Source organism: Diabrotica virgifera, chromosome 3, assembly GCF_917563875.1.
Source record: "Diabrotica virgifera virgifera chromosome 3, PGI_DIABVI_V3a".
NCBI classification, from domain to species: domain Eukaryota; kingdom Metazoa; phylum Arthropoda; class Insecta; order Coleoptera; family Chrysomelidae; genus Diabrotica; species Diabrotica virgifera.
In genome coordinates, this window is record NC_065445.1 from 5,426,322 (window position 1) to 5,440,827 (window position 14,506).

Consider the following 14,506-nt stretch of genomic DNA (forward strand, 5'->3'; position numbering starts at 1 on the left):
TATAGGTTTTAGATATATTTATAAGCAGAAATCACATCAATAAAACTGCCTTTAATCATATTCCGATTAGAGACTGATATAATCTTTTGTCCTGCTTACTTTCACAAACGAAACAAAGCTCGTAAAGTTATAGCATTCAATATCTGAAATCTTGATTAGCTCATAAAGAGGGAGGTCAATGTATTTCCGCATATTTCAGTCTCCAAGACAACAAACGTTGTTGATACGTGTGCTAGTGTCATCAGTCCCATAAAAGAACTTACAACAAGTATTCTCGTTTAGTTCTTCGTTGGAAATAATAATGCAATCGGAGAGTAAGTTGTGCGAATATGAGACAGAAGCAATTATTGCTAGCTCCAGTCCAGAAAATCTAGAACACAGTCCGTTTCAGTCCTCTAAACTTGAGCTGAAATACCCGAAAGAAGATTATAGAAAAATATTTAAGCAACAAAATGAGAATCGCAAGAGTTTACGTCTGCTGTCCAATAAAGTAGCGCCTTATACAGGGTGTACTGATTATCTGATGTCCAAGAAGCGAACAAAAAAGCGTCAGAAGTAAGTACCTACTTTTCGTGAATTATAATTTTATATTTTTTTATAATAAAGGAATTAAATTTGTCGATTCAATCACATTAATTATGGATCAATTAAGTGTTTGTAATGAGGATCCGCATATCGTCTCATCACCATCATCATGATCAATAAGTCAATCGCGTTTACTACTGGACATAGACCTCCCTTAGTTATTTAAAGTATTAGTTCTCTACACTGGACCGCTTGTAACTAGCTTTCCGCTACTCTTGTTATGTCGTTGATCCATATAGTCAATTGTCATCCTCGACTTCTTTTATAGTTTCTGGGTCTCTGTTCCATAGTTCGTCTTTTCTACTGTCCATCTAGTGTTCTGTTAACTTCCCCTGTCCAGTTCCACTTAAGCGTAGTTATCTTTCAAATACCTTTCGTATCTATATATCTTTCGTAGTTATATTGCAAATAGCGCTAACACAGCCGGGGCGGCGTACGTCGACTGAACCCCCGCTGAGATGTCGAAAGCGACGCATCCCTTACTATACTTTGATGCAGTGACACACACCAGATGCTCTTAAAATTTTCGTTTCATCGACGTTCCCGCGACCCATGCTAGAACCCATATGACGCCAATCGGTTTTACGACTTCGACCTTACATCATAAATGCGTGTATCGTGGTACAACACAGACGTTTGAGCAGTTTTCTAGCGAATTTTTTTGTGAGTGTTGCCAAATCTTCTTTAATAATGGAAATTACAGACTTGAACTATATTTTGACTTGAATTTTTTACTCCCATATCAAATTATTTTTATATGGGACTCATTGTATTTTTAATTTTTTAGTCTTATAGCTTAAAGGGCAACTTAATTAGGTACATTTGTATCTAAAAAAAGTAATCTACTAAATAAATTATTTTTCAAACTCTTTGAAACTAATTTCACAAACAGTCAAACAGAATTTTCAAATCTGTAACCATTGACCAGTTTGACTTGACTTGAGTTATTTGTCAGAAGGATTGACTTTAATAAAAATAAAATCATTTACTCTCTAAAAATAAATTTTATTATTTTATTCATTATGCTCTACAGGCCTTGTATTTACAATTTTACATAATACAGTTTATACTAATAGCTTATATAAATATAATTTTATTTTTCATGTCTATGTAAAAATTGCTGAACTATGGTTCTCCACTATATCCTATTTTTCGCCTTCTCTTTCCAGTGTGTAATTTCCATCGATACTATATATGTTCCTGAAACTTTTTTGCAGTCTTTTTCTTGGTCTACCTCGTCTCCTAGTCCCAACTGGTCTTCTTAGCAGTACTATCTTTGGCATTATTTCCTTATCCATCCCCTCGACATGACCTGCCCACCTGATTCTTTATGACTTTGTGTATCTTGTTATACTTGGTTCCTTGTAAAGCATCCTTAATTCTTGATTGGTGTTTCTATGCCAGCCGTCTTCTGATATCTGTATTCTTTCCGCTGAAAATAGCTCTCAGTAAGTTCCGTTCTCAACTCTCTATCATTTCTTCTGCTGTTTTATTTAGCATTAGCACCAATGTCTCACATCCATAGGTGACTGTTGGTCTTATTACGGTTTTGTATATTCTGGTTTTGGTCTTTCTCGATACGTACTTTTGACTTTAATTTGAATAATTTTTTTGTTAATATTAATTTGTGAAACATCACTATTTCCCAATTAATGGGGTATAACAGAGGGGCATCAATTGAACACCTGTATTTGCTCAGTCGCGTACCATAGAATGTGCAGCCTCTTAGCGTTATAAATAGTTTTTCTTAGGTGATATGCTTTCCCTCATAACGGTGTTATTTCTTGAACATGGCTCTTTAGTACTTACTAATAACTCCTGAAAAGATTCTTTAGACATTCTTGTAAAATTAAAAAACTTCTCTGGGAATTTATTACATTAATTTCGTTATATAATGTGTAAAATATCCCTTATACTTTCGTTCCTTTATGATGGGAGGCATCCAATATCGGCGTTTCTTTTTTCTTTAATCTAAGATAAAATAAACTTACATTTATTACAAAAGACAATTGTCATAACTTTCAGACATCGTATCGTACAGCAGCCAACATGCGACTTTTGGCAACAACGAAATACAAATACTTAAAATCGTAGCATAGCTGCCGCTGTTACACCGCTCATGTGTTTTAAGCTGCCTCGACGTCGACTGGACGCGCGCCGCCGCCGCCTGGTGTGTCCTTGCTCCTGATTGATATGTATGTAGTCTCGAGAAATTCTGAGTTTTTTGCGGATTTTTACGTCAGTGTTAAAGTCTTTGCTCTATAAGTTTGTACGAGCAAAACACATTGGCTAGAAATCTTTGGCTCTTGAGACTATGGCTAAGCTTGGAATATGGCCAAATAGTATATATAGGTTGCCAAATGTTATCCATGTCAGGCTCCATGTATTCTCCCCTGTTCACCTGAACCATCGATTTTCCACATATCTTGTTTCCACATCAATGTTCAGATGGTTTGCGGGATAAACTCCGACCAAGTACAGTAGCCACAGTAGAGCAGGAATCTTAACATCGTATTTAAAGGTGCAGCAGCTCGAGGTCAGGAAAAATTGTGTTGAATCTTCTTCTTCTTCTAGTGTAGTGCCTATCCGTTACGAATGTTGGCAATCGTTCTGGCAATGATAATCTTATTAGCTGCTGCCTTGAAAAGCCCTGTAGTGGATGTCGCAAACCAGGTTCTCAAGTTACTGAGTCAAGATATTCTTCTTTTTCCGACGCCTCTTTTACCATTCTCCATTCGCTGCAAAATGCATGTTACCAGGTTAAATATATTTTGTTTCATTTCTTGTGATGTGGCCGAAATATTCTAATTTTCTTCTTTTCACAGTGCACATTATTTCCGTCTCTTTTTTAAGTATTTTGGCATTTGATATTATGTCCATCCATGATATCTTAATAATTCTTCTATATGTCCACATTTCGAACGCTTCCCGTCTCTCCGTTGTTGCTTCCGTTAGAGTTCCGTTCTTTGCTGATTATCATGACTTTAGTTTTAGAAATGTTAATTTTTAGTCCATATTTGCTACTAACCTCTTCTACTTTGTTCATTAAAAGTAGTAACCCTTGTGCAGTATCGGCAATGATAACGGTATTATCAACATATCTAAAATTTTTTAATAGTTCGCCGTTTAACAGGATTCCTGCTTTAGCCCAATAAATGACCGTTTTGGAGTGTAATTTACAGGGGCAACTCCGAATTGCATGAAAATTTGGATTTAGATTCTACTTACCCTCCACTTCAAAGTTGAATTTGTGCCGTTGGTTTCTTTTACTTGGGGGGTGACATTTACCCCTTCTCGGGGGGTGAAAAACGCGTGTTTAAAATAAGGCCGGAAATGGATAAATTGACTTATTTTAAGCACCTTTTGTTCTATAAAGTTTTTTACGTAAGTCAATACTTTTCGAGATATTCGCGATTTAAAATGTTGATTTTTCGACAAAAAAACTACGTTTTCAGACCGTTTTTCCCAAATAACTCAAAAAGTAAATATTCTATCGAAAAAAAAATTTAGAGCAAAAGTGTAGCCTATAAAAAAACGAAAAAAATGGTGTACAAGTAGTCTACAAATTGAGTAGAAGCAAAGTTGTAGCTCATGAAAAATACGTTCTTATTCGTCTAATTTCAAATCGAATAATTCAACGCGAAATCACCGAAGAAAGAAGCGTTTTTCGGGAAAACCTTATTAACATTTTTAAAGTATCGAAAAAAGATTATTATTTGTTTTTTACAAAAGTATACAGCATCAAAAATAAACGAGGTACACTGAAAATAAAGTTGGCCCCTTTTTTTGGTAAAAAAATCGTGAAAACCTAAAAAAAACCTATTTAACACCCTAAATGAAATTAATCGTTTGGCTTTACCATCTATTTTAACTGTATGTGTATTGTTTATATGATCTGTAAGTTTGATTGGTTTAAAGTGCTTATTTTTAAAAATATTTGGTTTTATAATAAAAAAAATTTTCTAAAAATTTTTGAAAAATTTCATTTTTTCAAAATAACTTAAAAAGTATTAGTGATAAGAAAAACCTTAAAGGGTAAAAAATGTAGGTTTTGCTATTATAAATATGCTAGTTTCATTTTGTTTTCCGTAAGACAAAAATTGGTTAAGATATCGCTGTTCAAAATTTGCGTACACTCGTGATTAGTGACCCATTCAGCTTTCTCAATTATAACCATTTCAAAAATAAACACTTTAAACCGGCGAGCCTCACAGATCATATAAAAAATAGATAGGTAAGTAAATTGTTTGTAAAGCGATAGCGATTCATTTAATTTGGGGAGCTAAACACGGTGAGATTTTCATGATTTTTTACAAAAAAAAAGAGGGTCAATTTTATTTTGAGCGTAACTCGCTTATTTTTAATGCTAAAACTTTTGTTAACAATTAAAACAAAGCTTTTCATAAACACTTTGAAAAAGTTTAAATGGGTTTTTCCCGAAAAGTGCTTAATTTTTCGAAGATTTCACCTTGAAATATTCGATTTGGAATTAGACGAATAAGAACGTATTTTTCATGAGCTGCAACTTTGTTTTTATTTGATTGATAGACTTTACTGATACACCATTTTTTGGGTTTTTTATAAGCTACACTTTTGCTAAAAATATTTTTTTCTATTAAATATTTACTTTTTGAGTTATTTATGAAAACCCGTCCAAAAACGTAGTTTTTTTGTCGAAAAATCAACATTTTCAATGGCAAATAACTCGAAAAGTATTGATTTACGTAAAAAACTCTATAGAACAAAAGTTGCTTAAAATCAGTCAATTTATCAATTTCCGGTCTTATCTTGAACGTATGTTTTTCACCCCCGAGAAATGGTGACTGTCACCCCCCAAGTAAAAGCAACCAACGGCACAATTTCAACTTTGAAGTGGATAGTAAGTAGAACCTAAATCCAAATTTTCATGCAATTCGGAGTTGCCCCTGAAAATTACACGGTATCGCCGAATTTCCCGTTCACTTACTGGGCTAGTTCTAGGGCTTCTTGGAAATTGCCTCTGAATATAAATTAAATATAAGTGGTGACATTATATATCCTTGTCGGACTGTGTTGATTCGAATCGGTATATTGATGTGTACATTGAACAAATTAATTATACCTTCATCGATAAAGTATTTCCAGATTTCTCTAATCCCTTGCAAAGGCCTGGTAATTCGTTTGGGTGTAGAAAGGATGTTTATAATGTTATGGCTCTGATTCCCATAATGTTAGGAACTGATAAGCGTTTTCTTCAGTGTGTTACCTCATTCTTTTCAATGTATGATAATCTATTGCTCTCTGGAGTATCGTTTTCATCCCTATAAGAAATCCCTATAAGAAACAATCCCTATAAGAAACATCTTATACAGAGTCACTTCCTTCCAGATTTATAGTTCGTCTAGAAAGTATCTGGAATTTTATATTTTCCCTAATTTTAATAGATTTCCTTTTTGTAACATTTTAAGACAAAAATAATGCATCAAGTAGGTTGTGCCGATAGTAGGTTATGGACAAAATCGCATGACAACACCATCTGTCAAATATTGTTGTTTGTAAACAGACTTAAGATTTGTGAAATAATGTCGCAAGTAGAAAAAAGAAAAGTGGTGGGATATTTGTACAGAAAGGGTGTCCGAAACGTTAAAAAATTAGTGCAATTGACTGAACTCGAAAAAAGTGCAGTGTATGAGACAATAAAGAGGATAAAAAATGGCATAGATATGAGACATATACCAGTTTCGGTTTAACCAGAAACAATTTAAATGCTTTAGTGGCTTTAGGACGACAAAATCTGCGCCTAGGGTTTCGAAAATTAGTTAACAGATTTGGAAATCAACGACGAAATAAAAGTGTGCCCAGAAACTGTCCGCATGTCACTGAAAAGCAAGGCTACATATTATTATCAAGGAATCCAAATAAATCCCTACAATAACACCTTTGCAAAGGCAACGAAGAATAGATTTTTGTCAACGTTTTCGAGAAGATAATTTTAATAACGTCTTTATATATGATGAAAGTTGTTTCCAGCTTGGTGCAAATCATCTAAAAGTCCAATCAAGAGAAAATGTTACCGTTCAAATTTCCAAATTTCCCACTAAAATAATGGTTTGGGGAGCAATATCTCAGCGTGGTGCTACACCTCTCTGTATAGTTAATGGTACTGTTGATAGTGCGAAATATTGTGACATCCTAAATGGTTTTCTTCTTGAAACGACTCATGTTTTATATCCAGAGGGGTGGCGTTTTCAGCAAGATTATGCAAGATGCCATACTTGGCATACGAATTGGCAACAATTCCGCCGCCAGCAGTATCTCCAGATCTTAGCCCCATTGAAAACATATGGGGACTGATGAAGATTGAAGTGGAACGAGTAGCGCCACGAGATAAAGAAGGTTTGATTCGGTCAGTTTTACAGGCCTGGAACACCATTACCGAAAATTATGGCCTTGACCTAGTTTCGGGTGTACCTGGACGTTTAGTTAAGTGTTTAGATTTAAATGGAGGTTGTATAAGTAAATGAGATGAATTATTTGTTGAAATTTTATATATCAAGTGATAGAAATATATACCGTATAATTATAATTCTGCTTTCTTTTTTCCGAATACTTTCTAGACGGACTATACTTCCTCATGGTCCAATTCTTCAGCATCAGATCATCAGCTTCTTCACTGCCTATGATGCGATGGATATAAATATATGTAAAAAGATATTTCTTGATAGACAAATTTATCTACAATGTTTTCTACAATTTTCAATATTATACCTTTTACATAGCATTGGATATGTTGCTAAATTTTTTAATTTTTTTTATGTATTTGGAAGGAAAATTGATCTTGAAAATCTTGCCAAGAGGAATGTATTAACAAGTCATAGTTTAGCCCAAAGAAGATTGTATCAGATTGATGATGATCTGAAGCAGTTAAGAGAGGAGGAGATTGAGAGGCGAAAAGTTTTGGACAATATGTGGAAAGAGCTAAAAAACAAAGAAGAAAGTTTAAGGGACTCATTTATAGGATTTGATAAGGTAATAATGCATTTTTACTTTTTTTGTACTTTACATCTGTTTTTTTTTCAGTTTATGATCGAGAACAAAGAAAAGAGGGAAAGATCAACGGAAAAAATCACGACAATGGGAGCACTAGCTCAAGAAAAGACACAGCAGGTTGAGGAACTAAGAAAAGAATACGACCAATGCATAGAGTTAAAGGAATTGCTCGATAATGGAATTAAAAACCATTCTCATTTCGAGGTATTTATACATATTCTTGCTTGAACATACTTATGTAATAATTGAAGTGGCTATTAAGTCAATTACTTTGTTGCTAATTTTTCTCATTTAATGTTGTCTTTTTTAGTCACAGAGCACTTATTAACAGCTTTATGTTGCTTCCTCTTCAAGCTTCCTTTTTCTACCATAATGTTCCTAACAAACATTTCAGTTTTTTATTATAACTTTATAAGTTTAGTGTTCTTAAATTATACATATTTGTTTAATTTGAATGTCTTTTATATTCTTGCATAAAATATGTACCTATTGATTACACTAATTTTCAAATTAAACTATTTTAGAAATATCTGTTGGCAGTCGTTGACAAAAACCATAAAAAGTTTTCCACTATTGAGGATCTCTTCAAAAGGTTTGATGCGCTTTTGGAAGCAAGATATATTTTGTCTAATTTGTTTGAACGCCATCTATCGCAGCTAGAAGAAGCTAAGGATGCAGTGGTAAGTTGTGAACAGCCTTAGTGTTTAATCCGCAGTATCAGAACTATCACTAACAGTATCATCATCGTTATGCTCAATGTACTCTTTTTTTAAAGTTCTTTTTGATCCACTTGGAAGTTGTTCCGTTGAAGCTTGTCTTTGCTGTAGTGTTCTTTAGACTCATTGTTAGCGTATGTCTTCATTTAATGCGTCACAAGTAGTAAAAAGGCTAAAAGAAGATAAACTCATGTAAAATTTTCTCCTGTTTTTTAACTTGTCGTCACCCAATTCCTACGTCAAAATATTTAAATTTTATATATTTCTAGGACAAAATGGTGATGGTGAAGTGCGTTAAAATAGCAGGATTGAGTAACACGCTAGCTGATCTCCACAAGCGATTTGAAGCTGCCAAATTTACGTGTGCCAACTGGGAACAATACCATCACAAAGTCGTACTGGAAGCTATGGAAAAAGTCATGGAAATCCAGGCAGTCAAAGACTCCGTTTGGCAGGTGTACCAAGATATATGCAGAAGAAAAGGCGTGAAGCCGGTCTTTAAAGGAAACTACGCCCAACAACTAGAGATAATAAAGAAAGCTCTGCTTAAGTTTAGGTTGGTTAATAAAATGGCTAAAGCTATGCAGGATGAAAGTGGATCACCTCGCAGTGAGGAAGCTTCTTCTAGCGATAGTATAGTTGTCAACGTTGTGCATAAAGTGAACAAAAAGCTAGAAGAAAATGCGAAAATTGTGAAGCTCCCTCCGAAGGAAGAAGAGAAGAAAGTTAGCTTTTTGCAGATTCCGCATACGTTACTGGCTGCAATGAAATTCAAAGGTGGTATTAAGAAAGCAGAAAGTGGAATACATCAAAGCAGATCAACGTCGTTGATGCGTTTGTCTGCTAGTAGTGGTTTTAAGGGACGAACTAGTCGTTCATCTTAGAGCCTTATCCCACCGAAGCTGCGCAACTGCGACGCTGCAGTAGTAGGACATAAGCAGGCGACATGGAGTTGCCCTATCAAAGCAACGTGTTTTCTACATCTCTACTACATTCCGTTCAGTGAACAATGTAATCAAGTGCAGACAATGATTTCCTTTTCGATATTTTAAACGATACTACCGCACACACAGCTTGAATGTTGCTTATAAACTAACCTGTCGAGTCGCAAGCTTTGGCGCAACGAGAGCCTTGGTTGTAGTTTATAGGTGCAAGATTAATTTAGCCCAGAAACATACGAACCACTCTTAGACCACTCATTAGGGATGGCGGTTTTTGACAAAACACCGGTTTTCGGTTATACCGGTTTTTTTTGCTTACGGTTTAAACTGGCGGTTATAACCGGCCTAAAAAACCGGTTTTTGGAAAAACCGGTTTTCGGTTTTTTTAATCCAATAGGTTACAATGTTACATTTACAATGCACTTTAGTTTGCGATACTCTATTCGACTCGATACTCGATATCAATATGATCAAAATTAGTACTATCGAAAGAACATCAATATCAATATAAATAAAACACAATTTCTAATTAAACCATTTTATTCTATTAATTATTATATTTATTTATTATTTTATTATTATTATATATTTATCGATTATTAAATATAATATAGCGTAAGATTAATATATACATAATATACAATTTAACCCAACCATTTCAACTTATAAAAAAATTCCCAGACTCTTTCAAATGGGATTTAAAAATAGTTATTTTCCTAACAAGTGCAGAAAGTCATTCTTTTCCGCACGCGACTGCAGTTTGCCGAACGACGCGAAGCGGGAGTTCGGCAAGCAGTCGAGTGCGGAAAAGAGACTTTCTGCAAGAGTTAGGAACAATATTTTTTCTAAGAGTCTTTAAAAAATTACCAAATCTTAATCAATTAATTTAATTAATATGAAAATTCATACACAAATTAATACTTTGACAAGGTTGTCAAAACCAAACTTTCAATATAGTTAGTTAGCATGACGACGATCTTGGTTTCTATGACGATGATTCAAAACGACTGTTATTGTCTACCGATTTGACTTTCGAATATTATGTCAAAATAATTTTATTTCATCGAATTGTCGCGTTAATTTCATTAAAACAGGAACACAATAAGATATATTTGAAATAAATTAGTAAATAATATCTAAATATTAGTTTATTGCATGTATTATAATTACTTTAAGGCCATATTAACATATCTAAATTAACACGCGTGCGGAAAAGTAAAAACCGCGTGCGGAAAACTAAAACTTTCTAAACTAAAATGCGTGCGCGAAAGTAGACATTTTTGCACGCTCGTAGAAAAAAATAATATCAACATAAATATTTTATTTAAAAATAAATTGGATAATGTAATTTATCTTTTATTTTACTACCATCAAAAAAAATTTATTATGTATGTATTTATTTTAACACGTTTGTATATTTATATAATTTATAAAATAAAATTTGAATTATGGTTTTGTTTGGAATAATTACTTGAGAATAATAATTATGATTGGGATCCAAAATAATACCTAACCTAATCCTAATCACCGTAAAAACCTAATAACCGGTTTTTACTTTAAAAAGAAAAAACCGGTTATAACCGGGACAAAAAAAAACAACCGGTAAAACCGGTTATTGCGAAGTGAAAAAACCGGTTTCAGGTTAAAACCGGTAGGTTTTTCCCATCCCTACCACTCATCAGCGGTAAAAAACTGTAAAACCGTGGAAATTTGAAAATCAACAATTTTAATGAAAATTTGGGTTTAAGCTCTGCTGGCACTCTTCTTCAAAATCTACCCTATGCCGAATTGCGCTTTTGTCCTGGGGGTGAAAACAACCCCATTTAGGGGATGAACATTTTTTAATCAAAATAACTATGGAAACCGATAGAGTGACCAATTCTGAGTAAATTTTATGCTATCAAATTCTTTTGCAAAATTGAGACTTTCTAAGTTATTTGCGATTGAAACTATGCATTTTTCATTGAAAAAACTTACGTTTTATAACCGCTTTTCATGAATAACTTTAAAAAATTTAATTTTATAGAAAAAATCATTAAAAACAAAATTGTGGCTAATAAAAAACAAAGAGATTCGCGGCAGAAAGAACTAGGTTAACCCAATAACGAGTTATTGCTCTTTAAAGAATGGTTATTTTCGAAGAACTTCGAAATGGAAGAACCCTCGAAGAGCCTTCAATCTCAGATAACTCGAATGTGGTGCAATTTTTTGGGAAATCTTAAGAAACATCTTTTAAAGCTCATTAAAAAATATTTTAAATAAACACTGACAAAAGTCTTTTGCATAAGAACTGGCTGACTTATGACGAAAATAAAGTCGCTCTCTGCCTTTTTCTTTTTGAAATATAAAAATTAAACCCTCGTCGTTACATTCCTAATAAACATAAATAGCTTTCTACTTGAAATTAACTTTATTTCAATATAATTGATACGATCCATGTAATTCGACCGGTTTGGAATGCTTAGTTTGGAAAAAATAGTTGATTAAATCGAGAATGACATTATTATAATTTTTTAAAAAGTGCATTTTTCTTAAATAAACCTAAAAGTATTCATGATACAAAAACAAAAAAAAATCAAAATATTCAGTAAAAGAAATTCTACAATTAACATGTAAAACTTTTTTCATATTATGAATACTTTTAGATTTATTTAAGAAAAATTCACTTTTTTTTTTAATTTCAAAAATGTAATTTTTGATTTAATCCATTATTTTTTCTAAACTAAGTATTCCAAACGGGTCAAATCACATGGATCGTATCAATTATACCTAAATAAAGTAAATTTCAAGTGAAAAGCTATTCATTTCTATTAGGATTGTATTGACGAGGGTTTAATTTTTACATTTCAAAAAGAAAAAAGCAGAGGGCGACTTTATTTTCGTCATAAGTCAGTCAGTTCTTATGCAAAAAACTTTTATCAGAGTTTATTTGAAAGGTTTTTTAATGAACTTTAAAAACTGTCTCTTAAATTTTTCTTAAATTAAATTAAAATTAAATTAAATTAAATTAAAATTAAAAAATTAAATTAAATTAAATTAGATTAAAAGTTCTTCATTTCGAGGTTCTTCGAAAATAATCATCTTTAAAGAGCAATAACTCAGTAGTTATTGGGTTTACATAGGTCTTTCAAACGCGAATCTCTTTCTTTTTTTAATAGCTATATTTTTGTTCTTAACGATTTTTTCTATAAAATTAATTTTTTTAAAGTTATTCATGAAAGACGGTTATAAAACGTGAATTTTTTCAATGAAAAATGCATAGTTTCAATCGCAAATAACTTGAAGGAAAGTGTTAATTTTGCAAAAAATTTTATAGAACAAAATTTACTGAGAATTGGTCACTATCGATTTCCATAGTTATTTTGATTAAAAAATTTTTATCCCCTAGATGGGGTTGTTTTCATCCCCAGGGCAAAAGCGCAGTTCGGCATAGGGTAGTTTTTGACAAAGGTTATAATTACTACCTAAATCCAAATTTTGAAGGAAATCGACCTTGGTTCTCAAAATTCCACGAGAAAATGGCTGTTGATTGGACTATCTTCAGCGCTACTCTGTAGCGCCACAAAGTAGCTTCCGATGATTGGCCGTAAATTCTTATATAAATTAAACGTGCCATTCCAGATGAGCGGCAGTGGCCAACCACTGTCGCCGATCGCGATGATCATCGCTGCAAGTGGCGTCCACTACAACATCGTTGGCACTACAAAATCGTCTGTCTAAGCCACTTTGTGGCGCCACAGAGTAGCGCTGCAGACTGGCTCGTCTGTTTCTAGGCTTTAGTGTAATTTATGGATAGATAGTTCACATGTCTCTGGCCAGTTGGTTGCTAAAACCAGTGTCAATAAAACACAAACACACACAGTTCACATGCCACAATTTGTATTTTTAATAATGAAATGGTACAAAGATTATTGGTTGTACATATTTCTGTATGCTACGTAGGCTAAGATTTGTTATAGTTTTGAATTTTTTACTTAGTGTTAAAATTACGTCATTTATACATAATCATATAAAGAATTTTGCTCTTGTTTCCTTTACTAATCCTCCTCTGGATCCTCATTCTAGAGTTTCCGTTTTCCATTTTAAGCTTATCGTTTTTAATTATATCGCAGTTGCAACTAGAGCAAATGGATGGACTGAGAAATAAATAGTCGCTTGGTAGTGTAGCTTTGAGGACAGGCAGCAACTATTATGAAATTTCTTTCACAGGATGCAACCAGATATACTTCTCTCGTTCAAGTTTTAGAGATATGACTGCAAGATATGGACAGCAGTATCTTAAGCAGGTTTTCCCAAACCAGCTGAAAATTCGACATTTGGCGTACCCTCAGGCACCCAAAGATTTTCTGTAATATATTGGTTTACACGCTGTGAGCTTCGCTGGTGTCGCTCCTAGCGGACTACTAATTCAACTTTCACCGGTAATTTTTAAATTTATTTAATTGTTATCGCTTAATATTTACAACGCAAAAAAGTAATTAAATTGTAATCGATTTTTTTAAGATTTTGCTAATCCTTTTGACGTTCTATTGACAAAATATGAATTTCTTACTTGGGATACTTTCACAATTATCGTGTAGATGGCGCTAAGATTAATAGATTAATAGATTAATAGAACATTAAAAAAACTTAATTCAGTATTTAAAACGTAAGTATATTTAAGGTAAAAATATATACCACAGCTTTGACCAACTAATATTTTTTATAATTTATGTTTTTAATTTTAATTTTAAATTAATCACTTTGACATTTACGTTAAATTTCCGGTAAGGGTTTACAGACTTGTCACTACTGGCGCTCGCGAATTTGTAAATATCCCCTCTACGTACGAGCTCACAGCGTATAGGAATTCATAGATGCCATAATTACCATATCGCTTGTAAATCTTATGGTATTCATTATTTCGCCGCTCAACCTTATAACTTTCTTTCTTTCCTGTGAATATACATTTAAAAGCCTTGGATACAAGACGCATCCTTACCTGACCTCTCTCGCAATCGGTATTTTATATGTTTCACACAAAATTACAGGACACAAACAACCCATATTATGATACAATTTAATTTTTAAGATCTAAAAGTGAAAAATAAAAGAAAAAGAAGAAGAATAAACTTTTAGTAATACTTTATTTCAATTATTAGTAAAATAGTCCGTTCTTTAACGGTAAAATATTGCAAAACCTCTAAATTTTAAAGAACCGCTTGGATTGACATGAAATTTGGCATACACATAGCT

General features: G+C 33.0%; 1 protein-coding gene across 1 annotated transcript; it reads left to right on the plus strand.

The window, feature by feature from the left end:
* The first annotated feature begins 203 nt into the window (after window positions 1-203).
* On the plus strand, window positions 204-9,763 carry LOC114326612 (cilia- and flagella-associated protein 73-like). Its single transcript, XM_028275033.2, has 5 exons — window positions 204-555; window positions 7,392-7,593; window positions 7,645-7,818; window positions 8,139-8,294; window positions 8,600-9,763. Exons 1-5 carry the CDS (start codon window positions 302-304, stop codon window positions 9,212-9,214), a joined length of 1,401 nt encoding a protein of 466 aa, XP_028130834.2. The 5' UTR covers window positions 204-301; the 3' UTR covers window positions 9,215-9,763.
* The last annotated feature ends 4,743 nt before the right edge of the window (window positions 9,764-14,506 follow it).

Bases quoted from the DNA above. Each gene is read 5' to 3' on its own strand.
- LOC114326612 (XM_028275033.2), top strand. From the start codon at position 302: ATGCAATCGGAGAGTAAGTTGTGCGAATATGAGACAGAAGCAATTATT. The intron at 556-7,391 runs GTAAGTACCTAC...TGTATTTGGAAG, and splicing joins CGAACAAAAAAGCGTCAGAA to GAAAATTGATCTTGAAAATC. The intron at 7,819-8,138 runs GTATTTATACAT...AAACTATTTTAG, and splicing joins AAAACCATTCTCATTTCGAG to AAATATCTGTTGGCAGTCGT.